This window comes from Bombyx mandarina, chromosome 10 (assembly GCF_030267445.1).
Source record: "Bombyx mandarina strain Sakado chromosome 10, ASM3026744v2".
Taxonomy (NCBI): domain Eukaryota; kingdom Metazoa; phylum Arthropoda; class Insecta; order Lepidoptera; family Bombycidae; genus Bombyx; species Bombyx mandarina.
The window spans coordinates 2,283,178-2,311,173 of NC_143217.1; the positions used below are offsets into that span (position 1 = coordinate 2,283,178).

The 27,996-nt window shown below is 37.5% G+C and overlaps 4 protein-coding genes across 6 annotated transcripts; 1 reads left to right on the forward strand and 3 right to left on the reverse strand.

Moving 5' to 3' along the window:
* Nucleotides 1-5,213: 5,213 nt before the first annotated feature.
* On the reverse strand, nucleotides 5,214-6,425 carry LOC149502126 (uncharacterized). Its single transcript, XM_089730120.1, has one exon. It carries the CDS (start codon nucleotides 6,324-6,326, stop codon nucleotides 5,592-5,594), a length of 735 nt encoding a protein of 244 aa, XP_089586246.1. The 5' UTR covers nucleotides 6,327-6,425; the 3' UTR covers nucleotides 5,214-5,591.
* Nucleotides 6,426-13,738: 7,313 nt separating this feature from the next.
* LOC114249005 (solute carrier family 25 member 35) lies at nucleotides 13,739-22,877 on the forward strand. 3 transcript variants are annotated; one of them, XM_028182466.2, is made up of 6 exons: nucleotides 13,739-14,116; nucleotides 15,668-15,911; nucleotides 17,084-17,286; nucleotides 17,853-17,976; nucleotides 19,865-20,007; nucleotides 22,683-22,877. In XM_028182466.2, exons 2-6 carry the CDS (start codon nucleotides 15,673-15,675, stop codon nucleotides 22,871-22,873), a joined length of 900 nt encoding a protein of 299 aa, XP_028038267.1. In that variant the 5' UTR covers nucleotides 13,739-14,116; nucleotides 15,668-15,672; the 3' UTR covers nucleotides 22,874-22,877. The 3 variants fall into 3 exon arrangements, with proteins under 3 accessions (XP_028038267.1, XP_028038266.1, XP_028038265.1); XM_028182465.2 differs by lacking the exon at nucleotides 19,865-20,007 and adding an exon at nucleotides 20,378-20,520 and having other exon boundaries at nucleotides 13,740-14,116; nucleotides 15,641-15,911; XM_028182464.2 differs by lacking the exon at nucleotides 19,865-20,007 and adding an exon at nucleotides 20,378-20,520 and having other exon boundaries at nucleotides 13,740-14,116.
* Nucleotides 22,878-23,644: 767 nt separating this feature from the next.
* LOC114249003 (uncharacterized) lies at nucleotides 23,645-26,007 on the reverse strand. Its single transcript, XM_089730122.1, has one exon. It carries the CDS (start codon nucleotides 26,005-26,007, stop codon nucleotides 24,478-24,480), a length of 1,530 nt encoding a protein of 509 aa, XP_089586248.1. The 3' UTR covers nucleotides 23,645-24,477.
* Nucleotides 23,645-27,778, reverse strand: LOC149502127 (uncharacterized). The gene is made up of 2 exons (XM_089730121.1): nucleotides 26,281-27,778; nucleotides 23,645-26,198 (listed from the first exon to the last, which is right to left on the reverse strand). Exons 1-2 carry the CDS (start codon nucleotides 27,749-27,751, stop codon nucleotides 26,017-26,019), a joined length of 1,653 nt encoding a protein of 550 aa, XP_089586247.1. The 5' UTR covers nucleotides 27,752-27,778; the 3' UTR covers nucleotides 23,645-26,016.
* Between the last annotated feature and the right edge of the window lie 218 nt (nucleotides 27,779-27,996).

Here is a 27,996-nt window from a genome sequence, read left to right on the forward strand (position 1 = left end):
ATTCCGGGGTAGCGAACCAAGCAGAACACGCGCAACAAAACAGTTTAGTGTTTCCGTACAATCTTGACAGAAATTACACGCTGCGATTTCCAGAAGAGCGCAGTTTGTGATAGCAAGATACACACGTGTGCTTCAAAGAGTCCCATGGAACAAACGGTCATCTTGGTATAAAGCGAAGAACGCACTGACACTCCAAGCTCTCGGTAGTAACCGATTAAAAGAGCCAGCAGCCGCCATCAGACTAACATGTTAACCATTTGGGGTGTAAAGACAAAGGGAACATCTTCCACCGAGCAAGTGAAACTGCTCGGTAGACCGACGGTCCTAATGTTGTTGTTCGGAACACTATAGCAAGCTAAAAAAGTCACTAGCGAGATTCAGGCATCTGTCAAATACCTTGTGATCAAATAACCTCCTGTGAGGTGTCTGCGCCTACGGGGCACGCGGGGTATGTGGGACTATGATAGCTACCCGCTACAACCTATATTAACTTTCACGTCAATTCGGTTTCAACATTTCCTAAGACGCTGTGAGCTTCGTTCGATAACGCCCGTGGCTTGGAATAGCTGATTTTCACAGCGTTGCGGATGGTACAACAAGCTATAAGTAATTTCGCCAACTTACACATTTTGAACGGTTTGCCATTTGCAATTTGCGCCATGACGTCATAAGAACGCATAACGACTTCGTGACAAAAAAGCGAAGGATGATGGCAACTACCCGCGTCGGCTTAAAATACGACCAACAGTTTGATTTAAACCGGATAACAATGATTAGAGACATACCTACCCACCAATGTACGGTTAATTAAAATGAATTCAACATATTCACATCCGTACGGTATCACTGAAATAGTTTAATGTAAACATGAACCAAGAAACCGTACCTAATTCTTAAAACTGAACTGTGTCAGTTAAATTTCCGTTGCACCAAAATGTCAATAGCTCGATACATATTATTTGGATAGTCCTTGGACTGTAAATGAAGTGTGTCAGTTACTGTATAAAAAACACTATTATGCGGGTGCGTGACACAATACCTATAGAATTGATTTTAACCTTACATGAACATTTTAACGCTCAAATTTTAACCATTTCCTCACCTTTAGTTGTACGATGTTAGTGAAAAGTAATGTAAAAAGTACGTGCTCCTTTAATCTGTGACCAGTCGTAAAAAAATTATCTAAATATTATCTTATTAATAAAATTTCTGTGATCAGGGCAAATTTAGATATATTTTGGAACCGACATAAGAATGGAGGAGGTTTTCAATTCGAATAAATTTTTTTATTAACCTCAGAACTTTTTCATAGGTGAACCGATTCTATTATAATGATTTTGTATTTTCAAAATTTTTCTTCTACCTATTCGCTGGTAGCTTAAGGGGCTATTGCAGCTACGCCCGGACAGGTAGGTGAGATCACGGTCTCAAGATGACAGAATTTTCTAACGTTAGCACTAGCAAAAGCAGTGCTTCGCAGAGTCTAGGACCGGATTGGAATCGTGACCCACTGAGAAGAACGGGCGACAAAGAATTTTAATTTTACCGAAATTGAGATATCGGCTTCCAATTCCAAAGAGCTTCATTTTTATAATAATTAAAAAAGATATCACACGTACAGTTTACGCGGAATCGTTTTAGTCACGCGAATGACTAGTCAAATTGTCTTTACATAACCTAATTTAATGTTTGCAGGCTTCGGAATAATATAAGTAGGTAGGATTTTAACTATAACTCTGTTGAATTTCGCAAACACTGACGCTAATGCTAGCTTAGTTTAGCAAATAAGCGCTTATTAATGATCGCAGCGGCTTACCTAATAAGTAAGACGCCCGGTGTATTCGTATCGAGTGATGCGACCGTGTCGATGCTAAAATTCCCCACAGATACGACCCACTGAGCTTCTCGCGAGATCTTCTCAGTGGATCGCGATTCTAATCCAATGGTGGATTCTTCGAAGCAGTCAGCAGACTGCGTTAGCAAACTCTTTCAGAGTCAGTGTGGCCATCTCTAAACTATAGATCCTGCCTTACTTTAGTTGAAAACCTGCCAAATCCTGCCAACGTCTGTAAAAAAATACCTAATTAATGCAAACTTTATTAACCGTTGTAACAAACCAAGAAAAGTAAAAATACAGGAGTTGTTGGCGGGAACTTAAAGGGGATGTTGTGCTATGCAGCTTTGTTTTTTAACAATGTGCAAAATTACTCTAAAATGAACAATATTTGAAGTATATTGATGGTTTTTGAGTATTAGTTACATATGTGTTTATGTGAGACATGTAAACTGTGTACAAAATTGGGTTACATTTTACGCTATCGAGAAGGTTAAAAAACTCACAGTAAGTACACAGTTTCAGTCCGTGAGCTCATCTACCAGTCCGTGAGTAGCTGGAATGGCTGCTTGGGCCTTGGGCTACCAGCGATTAGGTAAAAAAAAAACTAGGACTATGATTTTTTTAAAGTGATCATATGTACTATAAACTCCCAATTAATTTGTGTACATAAACAGAAATAGAATGACAAGAGTATCTGACATATTATGTAATAAATCTTGGTCACGATTAAACAATAAAATTGAGACTTCAAACTGATGTCAAGAGGTCGGTGGCAATGATTACATTGTGCTTGAAACTTTCATCGAGAATTAGATCTAAAAGCATAGCATATTTTATGAAAAAATTCAATACTCATGTTGATTAAATTTATTTTCAAAATTTACAGTCAACTTGCTGCCCCTAAATCGAGTAGTGTCACAAGGCTGACCTCATATCTTACAAGATATTGCGGTATTCACGATAGCGACTTACCATAAGATGGGAGCTCGTCTTGCTGAATGACCAAAAAAAATATCAAAGTATTAAGTAATATTAAGTTAAAAAGAACATGTTTTATAAACTATTGACACCGATGCCCTGAATAACAACTATAGAAATGAAAGTAATAGAAATGCTCCAATTGAAAGATTATCGGGAATGTGGAGTCTATTTTCATACTTTTTCAATGAAAGCAATGAACGATACACAAATGTGATATGTTTATAATGAATTGTATCGCTCGTTTCGTAATTTTTCTACATCGTTTTTTTGTTATTCGATTCAAATTAATATTACGCAAGTTCACACTAGCAAACTAACAGTTTACACAACAACTATAGAGTTTGCTAGTGTGAATGAATTAAACGCTATAACAGGAAAAAGTTAAATATGAATGTATGTATATGAATATACAAATACTGCTATTTAAATAATTAAGCGATCATGATGTTTTGCGTTTGAGAAAAATATAAAACAAAACTTGGATAAGTAGTCATTTTTTAATAAGTAGATCTGACCAATACTTGTGCAACACGTGCTGCAAATTATTTTCCATCAGACATTCAAGAGAAATCGTGCACTACTTAAAGTTTGAGGCTAAAGTATCAATTGCATTATAATAACGAATTTCCTTCATAATTTATTTGCAGCACATAAAAAATATATAATAACAACAAACCAGTCACAACCGGCTCCTTACCATATTTTCTCAGTGACCAGAATTATCCCGCTGGAGGGACCAAATAGTATGAAAAAAATATGATAATCAGAGTAAAACTTTAATAAAAAGGAACAAGGTAAAATACTGATGAAAAAGTTTGATATAAAGGTTTAAATGCATACTGATCTAGAGTATAAATGTTTTAGTAAAAAGCTCGTACGAAAAAAAAACTTATCGTACTTTTTAAGATGTCATCTTCATTTTACCTAAAGGTGGTAAAAGGTGCATAATTAATGAATCTTTAGCATTTATGAACTATGTTCGCTCTGACTACACCAATAAAGAAATATTAGGACTGAAAAATGCATTTTTTTCCCTACCTATACTCTTGAGAGGCTATTTTAGCTTCTCCTTGACGTGTAGGTGAGCTCACGGGGCTCTAACTGGGAGTGTTGCTAACATTGGTCCTAGCAAGAGCAGTGCTTCGCAGAATCTACCACCGGACCGGAAACGCAACCCACTGACAAGATCCGGCGAGAAACTCAGTGAGCTGAAAAATGCATGAAAGTGAGTACTTAGTCATTTCGTGTGTAATACTTTTTCAAAGAACAATCACAATTTATAGTGGGTGACACAGAACACGGCCACTTGTTGAGATGGCCTTTCAAGGCCAACAAACACAGGTATGTTCTCATGACCTTACTTTATTATTCATTCGCAGTAATGGTTTGCACATCGAAGTGGTCGCATTTATTGTTAATTTTCAAAGGTCACTGTTAAGGAGTCGTTCGAAAGGTCACATTCGGCTAGAACAGACCACCACATCTATACCGTATCGTTTTTATGACATAGGACGTGGTGATTTACACTCCTCGCGCACTAGGCAGCCAGTTATAGCAGCCAGTCGACGCCCATTTATGTCCCTTTCGTCGAGCGATTTGGACTTTATCTCGTAGAAAACTCAAAGCAAAGAAAATACACTGGATTGATCCTCTTTTTCTAGAACGGCATTCAAAAGGCTTATTCTACAACTATTTTATAGATGTTCATACATACCCAGACCGGTTTTTTTAAATACAAGAGATTGTACAAGCATGCTGTGTCATATAACTAACATTTGGCAAAACGAATATGCATTGGCTGCTACAGCAAGTGCGCGGGGACTGACAGCACCCACATTCGCCAGCACTCGCTCTGGCTGCCGTGCAACAGGCGCGCTGTATTGGCTGCCGCAGCCAAGAGTTCCGGGCTGCTTATGTGCGCGAGGAGCCTTAGACGACTAAAGGATTCACCGGAGAATGGGCAGCAGCGTTCTCTGAGTATTATACTAGCGCAATGCAATCGCATATTTGCATGGCTAGGTACCAATCACCATTCGAACGCAAAGCAGTCATAGGTTACGGTTTGCAGGGTATGACAGTCTTTATACCATACAATTGAAATTTCGATCTCATGTCTCAAGGTTATGTCTGAGCTATTGTGGCAGATTCTTATTGTGTTATTTATGAGCTCCAATGACCACCTTAAACTACCTAGACCCTGAACTCGGTCATCCATCTACGTGCCAAACATAAAAGGTACTACTTTACACTTATCGTTGTTGAATGTGGATCTTACTGTATTTTTGGTCAGGGTAATAAAAAAAAAAATTGCTAGGGTACATTACTAATAAGCGATGTTCAGACGCCCATGACGTGATTGATAAAAACCAATGTATTAATTCAAGAAAAAGGGACATTAATTTAGACACACTTTTATTAACTTTACAACAGACAATAATTAAACTTGAGCAACATAGCCAATATATTCACCATTTAACAGAAAAAAAATTAACACACAATACCAACAAATAAACGCCCCACATTCAAAGTCCCAAGCTAGGATTTTCTCCTGTGTTATGTGTACCAGAACCACGTCAGACAAGAACTACTTATACCCAAATCCTAAGTACCAAAATATTTAACAAATATTCTGATTGTGATCACGAACAACTGTAGTGCAGAATCCAGGGGTCATTGACCAATGATCACCAAAATATTAATTAACATTTCTTAAACTCTAAATAAACTCTGTCACACCCAACATTTGAATTACAATCTTACATCTAAAATTGACTTAAAACCAACTGTTCTCCTTTTTCATTTTATCTCGACGTCCTTTCATTTCCAAGTCCTGAAAGATTTCCGACAGCTTGTTCAACTTCTGGGCAGGACTTTGGGGCAGCACTTCCAGCTTACATTGACCTTCTTTAGTGGTGGGAGGAATTGTGAAAGTTTGTTTTTCTCTGAGAGACAACAGCTTTCCCGTCTCGGGCGTCGAGGACATTTTCGCAACTTTAGTCACTGCTTTCTTGAATCTTGTTTTTGGAGAATCTTTTGCTTCGTTTATTGAAACATTGTCGTTTATGTTATCATCCGATTTCTGACCGTTTGTATTACTCGTGTCCTTCTCGGCTGTCGAATTAATGTATAACGGTTCAAGAACATCGTACGTGTTCTCGCGGATCAACTGTTGTGGTTTCTTGTCGATCTGCCCTAATGAATTCTTTCTCTTAAATCCCTCAATCCTCAGAGGGGTCAACGGTTTCAAAATATTGCATTTTATCGAACGCTCTAAAGCGTTATTTTCGTTAAGATCGAAAACAATAATTTTGGTTTTTGATCTCTCCAGCTTCTGTCCTATAGCCGGCAAGGGATGGAAAGGAGAGAGGCTGGGCTTGATCTGTATGTCGTTCTCCAACATTCTGGTCTGTGCTGTTCTATTACGCGATTTGTATTTTCGCGGTGCGTATATAGATGTGATAGCGCGCGTTTTGCTCGCGTCGAGGGGAGCTAGTGTCGCGGGCAGCATGGGGCGTGCGGTGCCGCGCGAGCCCGCCCGCCGACAGCCGGCGCTGGCCTTGGGCGGCGTGGTGCCCCTCCCTGCGCGCCTATCGAACACTATCGCGACCCTCGCTTGACCGATGGTCGCACACGTCACGCACCGATTTAATGCATTAGATTCCAACACTGCGCCCTTTGTAATCAGATAATACTTGAGATATAATTTAAAAATTCAACATGCTCAAATTTCCAACTGTCATTTGTGACAGCTCCATTCTCTTTGGACATAACATCTCTGTAGGATACGTTTTTATTTTAACCACGGTAATAAAATAAATTCATAAAAAGGAAACTAAACAATCAGCTAAAATTCTGTAGGTACAAAAAAAAACAATTTTCAAAATATAATTTGAAGCATTTCCGAAAGTGTTAGGCTCGCTTTTACATTACATTAGTAGGACCTGTGAGTCCGCACGGGTAGGTACCACCCTGCCTATTTCGGCCGTGAAGCAGTAATGCGTTTCGGTTTGAAGGGTGGGGCGGCGTTGTAACTATATTGAGATCTTAAAACTCATATCTCAAGGTAGATGGCGGCATTTACGTTGTTGATATCTATGGGCTCCAGTAACCACTTAACACCAGGGGGGCTGTGAGCTCGTCCACCAGTCTAAGCAATAAAAAAATATGTTATCAGTTTTCATAACTTTACGACACGTAATTGATTATACTGAGCTTATCATTAATTGCCAGCTTCGAAATAGGTACTGTTACGTCCATCCATTACAATAACTCACTCATCGCCCTTGAAACCTTCCATGTACCCGTCGTAATTTGTAGACGACAATATGTGGGCAGTCATCATTAGAAATGGATCGATATTCTGACCTTGGATTCTATTTGTCATCAGCTATCGGTCGTTGGCTGCCTAATGGTTCAATAACAATTCTTAAATATCGACCAGCTATATCGACGGGTTTTCTGTTGCAATCGCTGGAGCTGTACTCCTGGCATTGCTGACGCTTACGACTGACGTTGAAATTTGCTATCAGACGGACGGGAAACTCATTTAAATTCATCTCAATTCATCAAATTCAGCTCATCATTTAAATAAAATAAAACCTTCACCACTATGCGAGCTACAGCTACTGCTTCTCTGCCATCCAGCCGTATTAACAGCTCGGGTCACCAACCAATCTTAAAAGACCACACTTTATTTTTATTTGGAGCCTCTCCACGTTTGTTTCGAAAAGATGTGAAAGGCCGGCTATGTAGTCCGGCTTCTTACAAATTTCGATGGACCGAATTGTTTTTTTTTTTAGGATTGAAGTATTACTGGTGACCCGAAGGCCTCTCCAGTTTCACCAGGTCAGGTTAGCGAGCAAAGGCTTAGCCAGGAGCGGTGGAATTTGCTTACAGCTGCCCGAGCGCCTCCAAAGGAGACCTAACAACTCAAGAGCAGCTGCTTCGCGAATGAATCTACTACCGGATCGGAATCGCGACCCGCTGAGAAGATCCGGCGATAAAGTCACCGGGCTGATGCGTGGGTTCGGGTTGCACATCGAGCTCTTTGTCGGGCTCGACGAGTATGGTTACCGGAGTCCCGTGTTGAGCGATGCACCGGTGTTCCACCGGTGTACCAATTTTTCTAATGAAATACGTACTCAACAAATGTTCACGATTGACTTCCACGGTGAAGGAATAACATCGTGTAATAAAAATCAAACCCGCAAAATTATAATTTGCTTAATTACTGGTGGTAGGACCTCTTGTGAGTCCGCGCGGATAGGTACCACCACCCTGCCTATTTCTGCCGTGAAGCAGTAATGCATTTCGGTTTGAAGGGTGGGGCAGCCGTTGTAACTATACTGAGACCCTTAGAACTTATATCTCCAGGTGGGTGGCGCATTTACGTTGTAGATGTCTATGGGCTCCAGTAACCACTTAACACCAGGTGGACTGTGAGATCGTCCAACCATCTAAGCAATAAAAAAAAGCATAGAACAATGTGGTAAGTAACAAAATTCTTGTGTATGCATGAGGTCAGATAGTGTTACGAATAGCAAAATCACGCAATTTACATTTGACTAATAGACAAAAACATGTTGAGTAGGAATAATGAGTGCGGAACGGGGCAGTGCCGAATTGAGCCAACTTAGACCCTGTGGAAAATTCAAATAAACGACCCTAGTTCTCTTCACGCACCATCCATGTTTAGGATATAAATAAAACAACTCTTTCAACAATGTTCATGATTTATATGGGAAAATTACTTTTATCTATATATTAATACGTGAAGCAAAAACTTTGTATCCCTTTTTACGAAAATTGCGCGGACGGAGGAGTATGAAATTTTCCACACTTATAGAGAATATAGAGAAGAAGTGCACAACGCTAATATTTTTTTTAAATAATGCATAAAAGATACATTAAATCAATAAAGAAAACATTACACACACTACATACCATGTATTTGACGCACACACGCATGCATACTATTTATTGTCAAGCTTTTGTTCTTGACGTCTGTTGTCAAATTGAGAATAGATTAAATATTATTTGTCTTTGTTAATATTTTTTATAGTGTAGTCTTGGCGAAATTTGTGATTATAGAAGTATAAAATACAATCACAATAGTGTACAAAGTTACAATTCCAATTAATTATAGTCGAATTTCGACTACTACGGGACCTCTAGTAAAGATAAGTCTCCAAGTATCCCATCTGTTATAATACCAAACATGATTTAATGGGATGTGAATGTCGCCGCCCAAATTGAGATGTTAGATTTAACTTGCTATACACTTTGCTCTTTGCCCTAAGACGCGTCTGCTTCATTAGAAATAGACACCATTATAGTACCTATCTATAGGAGCTCGCATGCATGCCAAATATAATTAATTACACTACATTAACGGTAGGCAGCGGCTTGGCTCTGCCCCTGGCATTGCTGAAGTCCATGGGCGACGGTAACCACTCACCATCAGGTGGGCCGTATGCTCGTCTACCTACAAGGGCAATAAAAAAAAATAAAAAACTAATATATTTTGTTAACGGATCAACGTCGCGTCACAAGTAAAGGAGCTAATCCACAGTGGATATATGTATACATGGTTAGTTTATACTCTGTAGAAGTGCGAACCGGAGATATACCAGTGAAATCACTGTATTTTTATTATTATTTTATACGATGGGTGGACGAACTCACAGCCCACATGGTGTTAAGTGGTTATCGGAGCCCATAAACATCTACAACGTAAATGCGCCACACACCTTGAGATATAATTTCAAAGTTCTCAGTATTACAACGGCTTGCCCACCCTTCTAGCCGAAACGTATTACTGCTTCACGGCAGAAATAGGCAGGGCGGTGGTACGTACCCGTGCGGACTCACAAGAGGTCCTACTAAGAGTAATGTTCTGAAAAGAAGTCAACTTTCATGTAACATTAATCAAAGCAGAGCACGGTATATTGAACTGTTTGTGATGCTAGTTTTTAGGATTTAAGTTAATTTAATTAACCCGCACGTTTTGCTACTCATAAGTTAAGTTGCTAATCCTGCACTGGCATCAGAGGTTAGGGGCGTAAGGAAATTTACACCACCAGTATTTTCTATCATTCAGTTTGTCTGTTACTAATATCGGCGTAGCCTGATCGAGTTAAACACAACGAAGGTAAAATATATAATTTTTTTTTTATTTCAAGTTCCCGTTTCTAAAATGTTAGTAATAAGCAAATAAAAAATAGGGGTTGATCGTAGAGGGGTGAAAAAATCAGAGTAATATGAAATTTTTTATTCTAAGTCATGACAAAATAAAAACAAAATTCTTGCAAAAAAAATTAAAGTTTTTAATTAATAAATAAAAAATAAGGTTTGATCGTTAATCACTAACGGGACTTAAGTTGACATAAAATTTATTAGATAGACAGTAAAAATTTCCTAAAACATGGAAACAAAATTATTTTATCTAAACATAAGGCAGGCATACCGTTTGCTCTGATCTACGATCTCGTTTATTACGCGAAGTTGCTGGAATCGTCCACGACTCTGCACTATAGAGAAAAATCGAGAAAGCCAACGTTAGGTCTGGTGTCATCTTATTAAAACTGAAGACTTTTCTGCCCTGCCAAATATGTGTCAGCTTGCTCATCCAAGCTTTAGCCATTTGAGTCCTTCTCTTGATCTTCCGTTCCCTTCCTCCTTCATCAGTCAATAAAGATTTCGCCCGTCGAGAGTTCGCATGTCCGATTCAACTTCAGAATGGCTCGCCTGCCGGAATCTTAATTTAATCGACATCACAGCTCTTAACGGTGGAAGAATTGTTCTTTTTCTGTAGTCGGGCAATCAGCTCTACAATATTAAATCGTTCTCCTTCTTCTCAAGGTGCCTTTCCACTACTATGACTTGACCGTCAATTAAGTAAACTAGTCATGTTATTATTCGTTCTTAATTAATTTGTCGATCATATTGGATCGGAATCGCAAACGGCTGAGAAGATCTGGCAAGCGGGCTTATATACGGTTTAGGTTTCACTCTCCGAAGAGTTTGACGAGTACGGTTATAAGGATTCCAGGGACCTGCTTCTAGTGTTAGAGTTGCAGATGGTCCAATGATAACGTATCGTATGAATCCACGAGGGCTTGTCTTGGACCAGAACGGTGAATGAGGTGATGATCATAACGCATGGCCACTGCTTTTGATGAAAGATTTCAGTGTGCTTAAGAAGCGAATGCTTGAACTTTATGCATATAAGTACGTTTAAATTTGTTACCGACTGGGTCATCTCGGTAGACCGACGGTCCCCCCGGATATTGTAGTTTGGACTTGTATGTAACATGTGCATCTTGAAAATAGTTTTTGTCTATCTCTTACAAAATCTTCTTTTCATGACAGCTACCGCACAGCACCTACACTTTTTTTTTTTTTATTGCCCTTGTAGGCAGAAGAGCATACGGCCCATCTGATGGTGAGTGGTTACCGTCGATGCCAGGGACAGAGCCAAGCCGCCGCCTACTGTTAAGTACACCCATTTGAAGAAGGATATGTCATAGCGCTCGGGAAACACCGTGGAGGGGAGCTCATTCCAAAGCCGGATAGTACGTGGCAAAAAAGATCTCTGGAAACGCACTGTGGATGAACGCAGTGGCTCCAGGTAGTATGGATGAACTCTACTTCAGTGGTAGGCAGTGCGATGGTAAAAACAGTGCTGATGATGGTATCATCTCAAACAATTCCTCAGAGCACTTCCCATGGAACATACGGTACAAAATACAGAGGGAACCGAAGTCCCTCCGCAGACCCAGATTGTGAGCCAATTTATTTTCAACCAGTTCGCTGTTATACAGCGTGTTTTTAAAGCTTAAATTACACAATTTTATAATCAATTGGATATACGACTTAATGAATCTGAAGCATATCTACAGTGGCCACCTCGAGCTCCGTCATTAACTAACTCAAATTCATCGATTGACCGTGACCTTGCCATACGCTGAATGAAACAACTTTGCTTGTCCTTGTCACTAATCACCTAATTAATTAATGAATAAATAAAATAAATTAATTACTGAATTCATTAATTTAGTACCTATGTATAAAACTACTATAATTAATACATACCTTTCAGGTTAAAGTAAGCCTTAATTTTGTATAAGTGTCAGCTTAAAAAAATTAACAACGAATTTGTATATTTTTTTTAATTGTTATTATTTACTCTGGCAAACATCGGCGCGGATGACGCGTTTCAAAGAAAAATATTAATATTAAACGAAATGGATAAAAGATGGTTTTTGTAATCTTTAGGTTTGTTCACACCACGGAATAGATAAAGTTCACACAATCTCATCAACTTTTATCAAAAATCAAAATAAAAATTCAAATTCTTTAAATTAAAAAAAATAAATAAAAGAACATATTGTAAGACCGCACGGGTAGGCCACCCTTTCAGGTAGGGGGCCGAACCTCATACGCGATTTCCACGCCTAAGGCCTACCTTAGGGCTAGTGGCAGCATACTACAGGCTGTGATACCTATGGGCTCCTGAAACAGCGCTGCTGCGCGTGCTTAGTGCGAGTTTTTTAACGTTCTCGATAGCGTAAAAGTTAGCTCATATTTGTATGGAATGGGATCGTTTGCCTAAGTTCGCCGCTAGGGGCGCTGTTCCAACTGCATACAAAATTGGGTTAACTTTTACGCTATCGAGAACGTTAAAAAACTCGCACTAAGCACACTGAACAACAACCCTAGCCGCAAACGTAGGGGCGCCGTTCCAACTCCATACAAATTTGAGTTAACTTTTCCGCGATCGAGAAATTAAAAAACGCGCACTAAGTAAGTAAGTTTTACGAAATTCATTCGGGTGTTTGTCTGTGCGCCTGTACAACAAAATCCCACAAGATGTTCAGAACCTACATATACATAGGTTTAAGAAAACTATTAAAGAACATCTGTGCAATAAAGCTTACTATAAAGTCAATGATTATCTAGTTCTAGAAGATTGCACAAAGTAGGAATGAGTTGCTCGCTCCGGGCATTTCAATATTGTAAAATTGTTATGTTATAATTACTTATTGTAAAAATGAATATTTAAAAAAAAAAAAGACATGCCCGCTGAGTTTCTTGCCAATTCTTCTCAGGACGGAGGCTAATTCTTGTGAATTGGCGGTAGTTCTTTTGACGTTCAACAAGTATGTACTTTCATTTATGTTGAATAAAACTTTTTTGATTTGATTTGATTTGATTTGATTTGATTAAGTACATAGAAACCCGGTGAGCCAACTGTGATATACCCGATGGCTTGCTATGGGGCGACGCTACTCGTTTAAAATAATAGCTACGGCTGTTGGATTAACTGGACCGATGTCTATTGGTTTATAATCTATCGTTATTCTGTCACATGTACAGCAAAGCAAGTAACCAGTTCATTGTAAACGACTTTGTACATACAGACTTAGTTATTACTCTTTATGCAGACTATCTTTATGGTACAATTGAGATTCCGGAAACCATAGATAATACCATTAAAATAGTTATAGACAAGCAACTCAATCACTCAACAAAAATGTTTACGGGCGTCGGCCACTAGATGGCTTCGCTTCGATTAGTTTCTCATTGCTCCTGTAGATGGCAGTAACAAATATTACCTATCCTATATTTAATTTTTTTATTTTCTGTGTTTAACATATAACTTTAGGGGCATTAGCTACAAGATGTCGCTAGTTTTCTTACAAAAAAATATATGTCTTAAAGTATCGCAGTTTGAGGGCCCTGCAGTACTTTGACTGTGTATTTGCGATAACCTGAAATTTCCATTAACGCAAATTAGTTTTTCGTCCACTTTTATCCATTCGTCAATAGATGCCGCTACAAGTACTGTAATTTACAATCCAATACGTTAAGCTTAAACAATACAGCTGTTTTATACGGTAAAATGAGATTGGCCATACAAACACAATCGTGAATCAGTCGTCACAAGGCCGCTCGCGGCGTGGCACGATTACGTAATCCGCTCAATAACTTCCGCGAAATTATTTTTGCCAAATAATTCGATCATTCACACTACGCTACGTCACAACTGGCTAGTGCGTAAAAGAAAATTGTTAACGATAATCATGCGACGTCTAGTCGGTTATCTGTTCTCAATGTCTCGGTCGTGTCGTGAAATGATTTAACTTGTGTTTACTTTATCTTATGTGTAAAGGTGACATAGCTTTAATTCTCTTTATCGGGCGTGTATTTAAAAGTAATAGAATGTTTTGCGAGTCACATTCTCGCTGTTAACTCATTACGAATACTGCCTTAGTGTAATTTATTTATTTATATTATGTAAGTAATTTATCTCTTAATTTTTATTAGACTTTTAAATGGATAATTTAGTTCGTACTTAGGTCATTAAGTACGCACTCGTTATGACATATTAATTGAATTGAATTTAAAAATTATCATTTCAAGGCCGATAATACTAAAGACTGAACAATTTTATCATTTTCTGTTTCATTTTTTTTGCACGTTCCGTACCTAGGCGTGGTAAAGTAATTTATTAGCACGATAATAGTGTACCGCGTGATAGATTTAATGATTCATGGCTCGGTAATCTATAAAATCCAAAATATGAACGTGTGTTTTTCCTTCTTTCACGCCGAAGCGAAGTAACGGATTAAGATGATTTTGTTTAAATTGCTCGTCATGAGTATGAGTCAGTCAGGAAAGTGAAATAATTTCCTTTTATCCTGAAACAAAAACTCGTTGCCACGGAAGACTACACTGACATTTTTCCTTAACCACGCTGGCTAAACATACAATTTCTTCTCTGTTGTTAATCGTTTTTATTTTATTTTTTATTTAGTACCTGTTTACGTTTTTTTAAGGTTATCATGAAACACTTTTCAAACAGCTAGTAATTTTCTCCTTATCAGTACAAAAAAAAGTAACAAAAGAAAAGAGTAACTTTATATATCAATAAATATTAATTTCGAATTAAGGTATTATTGTAGAAATGTAGACTATAATAGTTGTAGAATTGACTGACACGGTACCATTAGTAGGTAGTTAGGGTAGTGCATTAGTCGTTAGGGATCAATTCCCACATCGAGCAAACATTCTTTATTAGTTATTATTATTGTAGTAGATTAAGGCCTAATTTCGAACAACGCTGGGCGAACATTGGCAGTAAGAAAAAAATCCCTTTCCACAAGTTGTTATTTAAAATTTCTCAACGGTAACTTATTATGTAGGAGTCAGTGAGCTTAGTGCGATTTTTTTTAACGTTCTCGACAGCGTAAAAGTTTACTCAAATTTGTAAGGACTTGTAAAACGTGTACCTACGCTGGCCGCTAGGGGCGCTGTTCCAAGTGCATACAAATTAAATTAACTTTTACGCTATCGTGAACGTTAAAAAACTCGCACTAAGCACACATGTGCCTCAAGGGGTCAGCAACCCCGCGTTTTTATAAACACTAACACAATCGATCACTCGATACAAGCACGTCAGGCGTCTTATTAAGACATGACAGCTATTGGCGTAGTCCAAAAAAGTTTAGATATATTTTTTTATTGTATCCATTGAACATAGACTTATTAGTGTACTTAATAGTCACTCCATATTTTTTTCTAACAAGGCAAAGGATTCCCTGAATTTTCATCTTATAATAATAACAGATTGCGGTAGGCCGCGGCTTGGCTCTGCCCCTGGCATTGCTGACGTCCATGAGCGACGGTAACCACTTACCATCAGGTGGGCCGTATGATCGTCTGCCTGCTCGGGCAATAAAAAAATAGAAAAAAAGATAAGGTTTACATGTGATACAACTGTTTTTTTTTTGTTAGTTTAGATACGCCTTTATATGATAGATTCCGGAGTACTGCTTTATTGTTCAGAAACCATGGACTTCATTATCGGAGGTTTGGCTGGAGTCGGAGCCACAATAATAACAAATCCAATGGACGTAGTGAAAACTCGTCTGCAGCTACAGGGCGAATTGAAAGCGAAGACCGAACAGTCCACCAGATATAGGGGGATCTTCCATGCGTTATACGTGATCGCTAGGGCCGACGGTGCTCTGGCGTTGCAGAAGGGCCTGGCCCCAGCAATGCTGCTCGGTTTCACCATGAACTCCGTAAGGTTATTGAACTTTGTATTTTTTTTTCAAAATCTAGTCCAAAGCTAATTAATGGCGTAATTACTGGTGGTAGGACCTCTTGTGAGTCCGCGCGGGTAGGTACCACCACACCCTGCCTATTTCTGCCGTGAAGCAGTACTTAATGCGTTTCGGTTTGAAAGGCAGGGCAGCCGTTGTAACTATACTGAGACCTTAGAACTGATATCTCAAAGTGAGTGGCGCATTTACGTCGTAGATGTCTATGGGCTCCAGTAACCACTTATCACCAGGTGGGCTGTGAGATCGTCCAACGATCCAAGCAATAAAAAAAGTTCCCTAGTTTCGCTTAGTCACCGATGGCGAGTCGAAAGTTTCAAAAAAAAATTTTCACGAACGAACACTAAAAAAAAGTTTCATTGAATAGATAAATTATATTCAGGTACAACCATGACGGCAATGAAAAAATTTATTCATTTTGTACTTTTTTTTTTTTTTTTTTCATTTTGTACTTGGAAAATTTACTCTGAATCTTTTAATATTACGCATGTCACATTCTCTCGATATCTGAGACGGGTACCAAATTTAACAAACAATCGCCTTACTGCTGACCAACAAAGAATAATAATACTTAAACAAATTTACACTTCTGATATGTTATGTAATATGAAATGAGAAACAACCAATGAATACTAATGCTTTTTTTTAAATATTTTATATCCTAATCGATATACGGCCCTTGGCCTTGACGATAATTAAAACGGAATGTTTGGACAGTAACCATCGATATATTACGTGGTAATATATCGATGACAGTAACCTTAAAACTTAATACGTTAACCTCTATCATGATGTACGCGGACTCACAAGAGGTCCTACCACCATTAATTACACAAATTATAATTTTGCGGGTTTGATTTTTATTACACGATGCTAATCCTTCACCGTGGAAGTCAATCATGAACATTTGTTAAATGCATATTTCATTACAAAAATTGGTACTCGCCTGCGGGATTCGAACACCGGTGCATCGCTCAACACGAATGCACCGGACGTCTTATCCTTTAGGCCACGACGACTTTTTAAAAGTGCTTAAGCAATGGAAATAAGTTTTGGAAATGTCTCACTCTTCTAACTGCAACACTGAGAAAGTACCCCTGTCTACTCCATCTAATTTTTAAATTATTTCCCGATACAGACTAGGTATGTACCACGTTGCCGAGGTGCAGGGCTGGACTAAGACAAAAGACGGCGAAATAAGTGTCAACAGAGCGATATTCTGGTCGAGCGCGAGCGGCGTGCTGAGTGGGGTGGCTGCTAATCCAACCTTCGTTCTGAAGACCAGGATACAAGCCGTGGCTCACCCTAGCATCGCAGTGGGCAGACAACACAGTTATAAAGGTCTGTAAAGTGGCTGGAGTTTGTAGAGACAAATTTAAATATGTTGCCTCATATATATAGTTCCGTATGTTGAATTCTAGACTAAACTGTTGTAATTATTAAGATGATTCTCCTTTGTCGTTCTGTCCTTAATAAGGATCGCGTTTCCTTGTAATCAGGATCAACGAAATCGTTGTCTTGCGATATTTCTTAGCGAGAAAATCTCAGGTCATCTCTCATTCTCATTGAGAGCTCCCTTTTTGTGGGTTTCCTAAAAATACCAACTCTGGTCGTAATTACAATTTAAAAAATAAAAACTAATCGAGGCGGGAAAAGATGTAGGAACATCTAGGAGAGGAGAGAATGCATGTAGAAAGATGTTTTAGACAAGAGGACCAATCTAAAAGCTAATAATGTCTGTGTTGTACGGACTAAAAAGCATAAAAACATCAGACATTGTCGAAAGCATTTATCATGTCGACCTATAGTTTAAGGAAGCATATTCCTTGTTCTTTTCCACCTTGCAAGCATGCCTAATAAGAATTAATATACATTTAAAAAAAGACAGCCTTTGGTAAAAACTATAGGAATGTTCGACGGCATAGCCACGATATACAGAAACGAGGGTATGCGAGGGTTCTTCGCTGGAGTCTCAGCCACATGCACCAGACTCGCGATCGGCAGCGCGGCTCAATTGACGACTTTCTCAACGTAAGTCCTGATCTGATTTAATGTGGTTACGAAAGCGTGCCTTTAATATATACACGTATATCGCTAATATATCCCACCTTTAGAATTGAAGTCTCTTAATTTCTCAAAATTCTTATTTTTTGTTAAAGTCCAAAAATGTAATACAAGGATTGTAATTTTTTTAGTTTTTCGATTTTAATACGTACTTTAAGATATGCGCTTTATTTGAAAGAGAAAAAAAACCGTACTTTATCCTTTTATAGACTAAAATAGACTTTTTAATTTTATAAACTAACTAGCTGACCCGGCAGACTTCGTAGTGCCTTAATCGATAAATAAAAGACCTAAGCTTTTGTATAAAATAAACTTAAAACAAACGAAAGGAATCCGTCCGACGGGGGACACATCAAAGGAAAAACAAAATTGTTATTTTTATTTAATTCCGAGAATTTTCATTTTTATTTACCTTTTAAACCTTCTCTGGACTTCCGTCAATAATTCAAGACCAAAGTTAGCCAAATCGGTCCAGCCGTTCTCGAGTTTTAGCGAGACTAACGAACAGCAATTCATTTTTATATATATAGATAGAATATATGTTTATGAGCGCTTTGAAGTACGAAACTAATTTTCTTAAAATTGTTAGTTAAGTCACTTCGATTCTAAAGGTGCGATATATTCTCTCCTGCCATATAAGCTTGGGTCACGTAAGGTTCGGCCGGTCTTTTTTTGCTGACTCGCTCACGACTCTACATAACATGTGAATAAGTGTAATAAGTTCGACTCATAAACCATTAATTCGTTTTGGAATTGCGAACATTGCTAAAGAGAACAAGCCTTGAAATAGGCGTGGGCGTGGAAGAGGTGGTAACTAAAGCAGGCAATGCTTTATTACTGATATGATGAGCATTAACGGTAGGCAGCGGCTTGGCTCTGCCCCTGGCATTGCTGAGGTCCATGGGCGACGGTAACCACTCACCATCAGGTGGGCCGTATGCTCGTCTGCCTACAAGGGCAATAAAAAAGAGCATCGGCAAGAAATTAAAAACGCAAAGGGGTCTCACTCACCCCTTTTCCCCTTCGTTATATCTGTGTTTGTTTCTTCTTTTTTAATTTTGTCGCGCACCGTATAGACCTTTCCTAATAGTTTAAAGAGACAATAAGTTTTTTGATCGCAATATAAAATTACGAATAACTATTTAGTTTTCACCAAACGCTTTCAGTTTTGAAAGCAATGTAACAATAAAAAAAAACTAATGTGCGATGACAGCCATCTACTTAAACAACATTGCGGTTTCAAGAAATTAGTATCTACTTAATTTAAATAATTTATTCTAAACAAAAATTACCATACAATAATTAATTGATAATGAATTGACTAAACCGTTTCCACTGTATATTGCGAAAGGATTCCCCATAATATCCTGATAAATATTTGCTTTATTTGCGGGATGATGTCCGACCTTATGTGAGTCAGCGCAGCAAATTCGATGTTTGAGTATGCAATGGGACTTATAACTTATGGCGCCAAAGATGGGACTAAAAATGAATGGAGAGAATAATAGACATTTAAGAAAAATAATAAGACTGCTCCAAGTCAGCTTCAAATAATTAGTAAACATTTTGTCGTGTAAAAAACCCTAACTCATTCCTAAATTTACTAAGTGATGAATGAATTTAGATACCCAAATGTAAATATCCCTGTTATAGTCATGAGACAATAATGCTTTCACTGCTCATCAATTAGCATTAGGTTTGGTGAATTAAATTTGGTTATGCGCCTATGGCTTTATAAACAGTAATGAGATTTCAAGTGGGGGTTGCTATGGTGACGGTATACCCTTGAACCACGGGTATTGTTTAACACCCGCTTTTATTAACAAAATTGTTTGGCATTAAATCAAAATTTCAGCACAAAAGAAACACTGGTTTCATATGGAATCTGCCAGAAGTCACCATTCGGGTTGGCGTTCCTCTCCAGTGCCCTCAGTGGTGTGGTGGTATCCTTGGTCATTTGCCCTTTCGACGTCACCACCGTCCGACTATACAACCAGGGTAAAATGGCATAGTTCTAGTAATTACATCAACAATGGGATGCTTTCATAATTTAAGTAACACAAATTGAAAACGATTTTTTGCGCGAAACTTTTTTTATTTTTGTACTTAAAAACAAAATTATTTTGCTCTACCTACTAACTTTATATAAAAAAAAACAATACTCTTCCATAATTAATCCAAATGCAACCCTTGATCTATAAATATTATACATTTGTTGATTTAGAATCCAAGATAAGTTTGCCTTAACTTCTGTTTACCGACGGAAACAATCGCTTTCAGTTCTTAAATGCCAAATCGATCCATTCCAATTCGATCCAGTCAAATATTTGCATAAAATCATCATGTAAAAATCACGAAATAATTACAGAGTAAAAGAAGAACTTCGTTCGCGCGGTTACTGGGAGAATTCGCCGACGATGTTAGCGTTCGTGGCCAGTTTGTTTAGCAGTGTGTTGTGTGTGGTTTTCGAAACACCACTAGATGTCGTCAACACGAGGCTTTACAACCAGGGTAATGGGTTTTCGTAAATGTACTCCACAAATTTCCACTTCCGATTGGTAAACGTTGAAAAGTTTTAATTGGGAGGGTTTTCGCTATCACCCGCTTAAGCTGAGCATTTCAGCTACGGGACTCTTGTTTTTTAATCTTGCAGAAAATTAAATTATTTCTTCCTAGAGTACGTGAAATAAAATCTATTAAAACAAATTACAAATACAATACTTGCAATAAATTGTGATCATTAAAATGGAGCAATCAATGCCTACCTGCTAATGGCGATTTCCTTCAGACTACCTTATAAAAAAACAAGTAACATATAAGTACATTGTTACAAATTAATATAGTAACTATACTCGTAAATATAGCCAGAATACAAAGCTACGCGCAACAAGTACACATTTCATAGCGTCTTCAATGAGATGACGGTTCTTGGCGAAAAGTCTGCATCTTGTACTTTAGGTCGACATTTTTTTATTAATTTTCGTTTGCATTATAATTTTGTTCTTCAATGAAAATTATCAACTCGTCAATAATAAAGCATTTCGCGGCAGAATTAGGTAGCATGGTGCTGGTCTATCCGGCCGAAAAAAGTCATATCGCACCACTAAACACTTCTTTCGCCTTTTATTCATAGTTTTCAAAACAAATTAAATGGATTTAACGTGAGAGTGGTGACGGGAAGGTCTCTTTTCTAATTCACACATAATTTAATATTTATGGTGGGTATATACTAAAATATTTTTGCTTTCCATGAGGTACTGAAACGTTAATAAACGCAGATCAGTCGATTTTTTCATGATTGGAACATTATACATATTTTCGGATGAATGTAAAAAAAATGCCTCGGGAATGGTACTTCTTTTCTGGATAAATGTATGTATGTCCTTTTATATAATATATCATTTTCTGTATCCCTGTGGGTATCATGATCGGTTAAATAATTAAGACATGAATGATTTCCACGAAAGATGTTCATGAAAGATTTCAAAGAATCACATTTGTAATTTTAATAATACATGCATGGATAGTGAGAAACTTAACTCGGGAAATATTTATCTTTGAAAGTGCTTAAAGTGTCAATTCTCGAATTTTTCGGAATCGATTTTTATTCACCAGTTTCTTCTTTTACTATGTATTTATACTTTATATCTGTTTGAAAACATTCTGCATGAAAACTTATCTTTCAAAAGCTTTTAAAGTTAAAAATATACTTATTTTTGTTGTTTTTATTGGAGTGGAGAGGTTACGGTCGTCTTGTGTTAAGCGCTAACCTTAAAACAAGTATAAATAGCAATGGGACTAGTTGAGTATGTATCAACTATAGCGAAAGCCCTCATGAAGAATTAGGGGAGAACAAGGTAGGAAAATGGTAAGAAAAGACTAAGAACAACTGATAGATCAAACTAATATTCCCCTATCAGTATCAGTATCATACTAATAATCTCTATTTGTAGAGAAACCGAAATAGATGTAGCCTGCATTAAATAGTACCTCAGAGTATTATCCTGCGAGTCCTCTGGTCTCTACAAATTTATCCACATTTCTCTAATATCCTTTTTATAAACACCAAAATCAGCTAATTTTTGTTAATTTAGAAACCACTTATTTGTAAAGTAAAAAATGTATTTTTTATCAATAATTCATAGCCCACGTTTTATGTCCTATAGATCTGGGCTTTCAACTTTCATGTCACCCTGATAGTGTTGTAAAAGGCATTTACTGGTTGTATAGCTAGTTAGATTGCATGGGTAACCAACACCCTCCTTATCTGCCTCTTTCTGCCGCTAATCAGTCTTATATCCCGGTTTGAAAAGTAGTACAAAGGTAGTGAAAAGTAGTAAAAGTAGTAGTAGTAAAGTAGTATAATTCGAGACTGACTTCATGTGTCAATCGTAAGTCGTTAAAACAAATCTAGGCTCCGTACCGACGGATTCAGAGTAACTCCCAAGTTATTGGCACTTCCAATGTCGGATCTGTGTCATCTTAAAAGAGCTCAAGCGACGAGCACGATAATAAATTAAGGTATTAGCCTAAACCTTCCTGTTAATTAATGAAAAATTATATTTACAATCCACAAATTAAGTACCTACAGCTTTCAAAAGGTTTTTTGTCGCGATTATAAAACTATGGTATTTCTATTGCCAGCGTCGATTTTAATGAAATATGTCTTTCAGGTTCGGGTTCCCACGGCGCAGTCCTATACACAGGCATCCTGGACTGCATTACAAAAATATACAAGACAGAAGGCTTCCATGGGCTCTACAAGGGCTTGGGACCGCTGTACCTCAGGATAGCACCGCACACGACCCTGTCACTGGTTATATGGGACATTTTGAACAATATGCTGATACACAAGAAGCTTTAACATTTTCGTTCGTTTTATTTCTCTACCCTCATATAAAAACGAGTATTATAGTATTTAACCCTCATTCTTCAGCAACTGTTTTGATCGATGTATGAATTCCACTTATTTCCAAATTCAATTGCAAATTTATTTATAGAGTATTAAGCGGTAGGCAGCGGCTTGGCTCTGCCCCTGGCATTGCTGAAGTCCATGGGCGACGGTAACCACTCACCATCAGGTGGGCCGTATGCCCGTCTACCTACAAAGGCAATAAAAAAAAAAAAAAAAGTTTCTAAATTGCCGTTTGAAATTGATCTTTAGTTTAGCGTCATCTTTAGATCTCCGTAGAGCATATTACTCATGTTAATAAGTCAAAATCGTGAACAGTCGATACTAGCGTATATCATGAGCTAGCAACTATTAATCCTGGTCCAGATGCGTTCCAGTTGTTCCACTCTTAGTGGTGGGAGGAGTTTGAAGCGTTGTAACTGAACTGAATTCCCACATTCACATTGTGATATCTAGGAGTTTCGGTAACCGCTCAAGGTGCACCGAGAGGCCATTATTCCGCCCAGCCCAGCGCAATAACAACAAACAATACAGACGAAGGCGCAGAATTTGAACTACATATCTAAAGATTTAAAATGTAACGTTTAAATGTAATGCTAAGATTATTAAACTACCTACTTACCTTTTATACTTAACCCCAGTGGAACCAAATAATACATAAACACAGTTACGGTCTTTAACGTATACAGGGATATTATCGTGTAGGAATAACGTAAACACAAAGACCTTTTAAATGTTTACTAAATGAATAACCTTAAAAATGAATATTAAAATACCACAGAACATCATCTACCTACGTCGGGTATTTGGCGGTGAATATTGTAACTCCCAATAAAAAATCGAAGAACATTCAGAACTCAAGTCTTCCTCAAAACTTAAATTATTCTCAGATTGATCATCTAGACGGTTGCTCCTTCGACATATATCCAATTCCGATCGTTGAGAATCTAACGATACGCCATCTAATGCTGTTTTGTTCGAATATCTCTGTCTTTTCTCTGAATTTATTTTAATCTTAGCATCATGACTGCTACCGGTGATACTGTATTTCAACGGTTGATATTCCTTATGGGAGATTCCATCTCGCACTTGCATTTCAAGGCAATATCGCCCGTCTAACTTAGTAATTAAAACTGTAGGTTTGTCTTTTGCATCCTTCTTAGGTTTTTCAGCTGGTTTCGACTTTATCGAAGTCGCGTTCCGCAATTTCCCTGCCTTAAAAATACGTAGGAGACGCTTAGAAATGGCACCAGGCTTCCACCCATTTTTCACCTGATAATATCATAAGTATTCATTAAATAACATAAAATATAAAATAAGTATTAAAAAAAAAAGAAAAAAAACGCTTACTTTACGAATCTTCAAAATGAAAAATACTGAAAAACTTCAATTAAAAGAGGTTAACACGAAACAAGAACAGAAAACATAAATAATTTTCATCTTATATAACATAACAAAATGTAACCTAAAACCGTTAACAGATTAACTTAATACATATTACATACAACAATAAATTATGCATCAAATCAAACAATAAGTTAAACACAGTAACACACTCAGCCTGCTTGAGTATTAGCACACTTGCTGTTCGCTGACAATGCGAGAAGCTTCTCTATTTGTTGTTGTTTCATCAACTCAGAGTTTATAAACGAATGAAAACACGGTACGTGAAAAGAACTCAAACTAATGCCTTGAACTTTTAAAGTGTCTAGCCTCTGTTCCGGTCTAGTATTCTTGAAGTCTTTTAAACGGAAATATGTTTTATTTCCAAACTCATCCATGGCTACAACACCTTTATCGGAGGGTACAGGATGTTTACATTTAGCCTTTTCTAAAAGGGAAGTGTAAACGTTATTTGCCACTCTTTGCTCGTTGTTGTCTTTCCTCTTGCTTGACAGAGGACTTTTTGGAATAACAAATGGTTGAGGGATTTTGACATCGTCTCCATGGGCTAGCATGTCTTTTAATGTCGACAGCAAAAGCTTTTTGTCTTGTCCGTGGCCTAAAATACCCATTTTTGATAACTCCTTCGGTGATGCGTCACCAAAACAACTCCAGCTTGCTTCAGAAGGCTTGTATGTGGGTTTAATACCACTTTTATCGCCCTTTCTGCTCTTCTTTAGCGACGTTATGTTTCGAGATTTTTTATAAAATCTCCATTTTCCTTGGGGATCAATAAAGCCATCAATCCCTACGACCAACCATTTTCCGTTCACCATTTGGAATTTTCCAGTTTCACAATCAACTTGTTCATTATGTGGACCGATGAAATTGTTCGGTGCCCATCGTCCGTCCGGAGCAACGTAACCATCGATGTTTATATCCAACCACTTGTGATCAGGACTCCAAAATCCGCCCAGGTCGCTACATTGTTGCTTTCCATCGGGCCCCTTGAAGAACCTAGGAACAGGATTACCATATCTGTCCAAAAGCTTTACTCTGTAATCCAGGTATGTGTATTGGGTGGTGTTGTCAACTTTTAAAACTTTCTTTTTTTTGTAACCCGAATCATAATATGCAACAGGTGGTGTGAATTCAATAAGCCATTCATCAGAATCCGTTTCTGAGGCCATTGTTGAACTATCCGCCGAACATGAACACGATGCATCGATGTTGGCTTTGACTTCGTCCGTAATCGCTGGAAAGCATGGACAGTCAGGACTTTCGGCATCGGGTAAAATACCAAGGGCTTGTTGATAAGTTTTCAAACATATTTCACGGCAAACGTCTTTGAAAGCGCTTTGCACAAATTGTCGCTGGGCTCTTTCAAGGCGTCTTTGTTCTCGTTCTTTTCTTTTCTGTCGCTGCTTATTCTCCTCATCCGTTCTCCCTATGGTGTATGTGACTAGAGGTTTCTCTTCATACGGAACTTGATTAACAGCTCTCGGTTTCGCATATGTTTTCATTGTTTCCATAGTCACAGTGTATTCACCATCTTTCTTTTGTACCACTAGCAAAGGTCTCTTTAAAGGCCTTTTCTTCTTCCCAGTGTCTTTTTTCTTCTTTTTAGTTAAGACGTCATCTGGATTTCGTGCTATTCTAAGTAACCTCACTACATGTTTATTTGTGGCTCCTGGCTTCCACATCGGGCGAAACTATGAAAAAAAAACAAAATAAAAAAAAAACAAAGATGTATCACTATTTAGCAAAAAGAAATTATAAGATACCTTCAAGCCTGGCACATTATCAGCTGTCCACAACCATCCCATATTTTTAGGTACTACTCCTAAAGTGCCAGTACAGGGTAAAGCACATTGACTGTGGCCTATCTGAGGGGCTGTAACATAAAAAAGTATTTATGCACAATTGATGTTAGCGCAAACTTTGATGGAAAAAAAAAACAAAGTACGTACGTATACCTTGATATCCGTAGTTGAATTTAAATCTGTCATCTTTATTTTTCTTTTTCCCTTTTTTAGTATCTCTTTCGGATTCTACACTCTTATCTGGAGCAGCTGACCTTTTGTCTGATGCTGCCGATTTTGAACCTTTACCACTTCTTTGACTGTCGTCCTTCTTTTTACTTTCACTGCCAGATGTACTTAACGTTTTAAGCTTATTTTTATCAACAAGCTTATGGAATATGGGACAGGGGAAAATCTCCTGTCCCTTATGAAGGTCCTCGCCAGTATTTTCGTAACCTCCACATGTGGTACAATACGTTGTTTTCCTTGTAAACCCAAACGTGCACTCACAAGAGCAAAAACATGGACCTTTATCAGTCAAATTAGCGTTAATTTTTCCACTAATTTCGTCAACTGTTTCAATAATATTGCAGCAACCTTTTTGTAGATCAGATAAATCAAGGCGAATCCCTTGGTCTGGTTTACAATTATTTTTTTCAGAATTCGTTTTTTCACATTGGGGATTATCGCATTTTGTAATATTTAGCAAGCCAATTTTTTCTTCCGGCAAACTAGGCCGATTGCTGTCAACGGTAAAATAATTGACAGAGTAAACTTGGTTTTTCTTTGGACCATTATCTTCTCCCAATATGTAATTTAGTAGATCTATTTGTCTTTCGTTCACTAATTCAGATTCATTAGAATTATTTTCTGTGCAAACACTTTCTATAGGTTCATCATTTCTTTCAAAGTTTGAACTTTTATTCAAAATATTACTGCTAGATCGATCCAGATTTTTAACTTCATTAAAATTATCTTTGGATTTATTTATCAGTGACCTTCTACCACTTTTATGTGCGTAATTCAAATGTTTACTATTGAAAGCGGTATTGATTTTATCATTCTTAAAATCGTTAATTAATGGCTTTTTGATAAACGATGTTTTGCTTCCAATTGAAGCGTTTAAAATATTGCACGTATTATTTACAAGCGCTAATCGTATATTTACTTTAAAAATCACTATACATTCTGCCGAATGATTAGACGGACCATAGCAATCGGCGGAAAACAGAACAGATTCTGGATTATCCCCATGCAAAAGTTTCGATAAATAATCATATGTCATTGGATCCCACGGTATTTTTGTTTCACCAAATAACTGTGTAGAATTTTCCTTTTTGTATATTAAGATACAAATAGGATTTAACTTTATAGTTTTCATTAGCAATCTAATGTTCATAGGAAATAAAATGGATTGGTACAATTCCTTATGTTCGTCTATTGGAAGTGATTCATCTGATTCGTGGCAAACCTTTGATTTTCTAATTTTCTTTCTCCTGCCCTTGTTACTGCCATGAATACTAGATAAATCAATTGTGAATACATCTGCAAATTTGACTTTAAGAAGGAATTCTTTGTCAGAGCTGACTCTCTTAAAGCTATTTGCAGTGATCTCAAATAAGAACATCGAATCCGAAAAAGTCATTTTCAAAAACACTTTCTAATACAGGATTCTTTCTAAATTGCTTTTTGGTAAATCTTTACCACATGATTTTTCCCTAGAGTAATTCTAACCGAATTATAAAGTAAAATACTTGCAATTTATTTCGCTGCCGAAATTTATGTGACAAACTGTTTTTTTACTTTGTTTCTACTTGACATTTTTTGACAACTGTTTTTAAAGGTTTTCAATTTTATAATGAAGGTCAATATCTGTTTAAGTAACTAATG

Excerpts from the sequence above, each read along its gene's own strand:
- LOC114249005 (XM_028182466.2), top strand. The coding sequence starts at position 15,673 with ATGGACTTCATTATCGGAGGTTTGGCTGGAGTCGGAGCCACAATAATA. Across the intron at positions 15,912-17,083 it reads TTCACCATGAACTCCGTAAG|ACTAGGTATGTACCACGTTG; the intron begins GTTATTGAACTT and ends TTCCCGATACAG. Across the intron at positions 20,008-22,682 it reads CGTCCGACTATACAACCAGG|GTTCGGGTTCCCACGGCGCA; the intron begins GTAAAATGGCAT and ends TATGTCTTTCAG.
- LOC149502127 (XM_089730121.1), bottom strand. The coding sequence starts at position 27,751 with ATGACTTTTTCGGATTCGATGTTCTTATTTGAGATCACTGCAAATAGC. Across the intron at positions 26,199-26,280 it reads ATTCAACTACGGATATCAAG|CCCCTCAGATAGGCCACAGT; the intron begins GTATACGTACGT and ends TTTATGTTACAG.
- LOC149502126 (XM_089730120.1), bottom strand. The coding sequence starts at position 6,326 with ATGCTGCCCGCGACACTAGCTCCCCTCGACGCGAGCAAAACGCGCGCT.
- LOC114249003 (XM_089730122.1), bottom strand. The coding sequence starts at position 26,007 with ATGTGGAAGCCAGGAGCCACAAATAAACATGTAGTGAGGTTACTTAGA.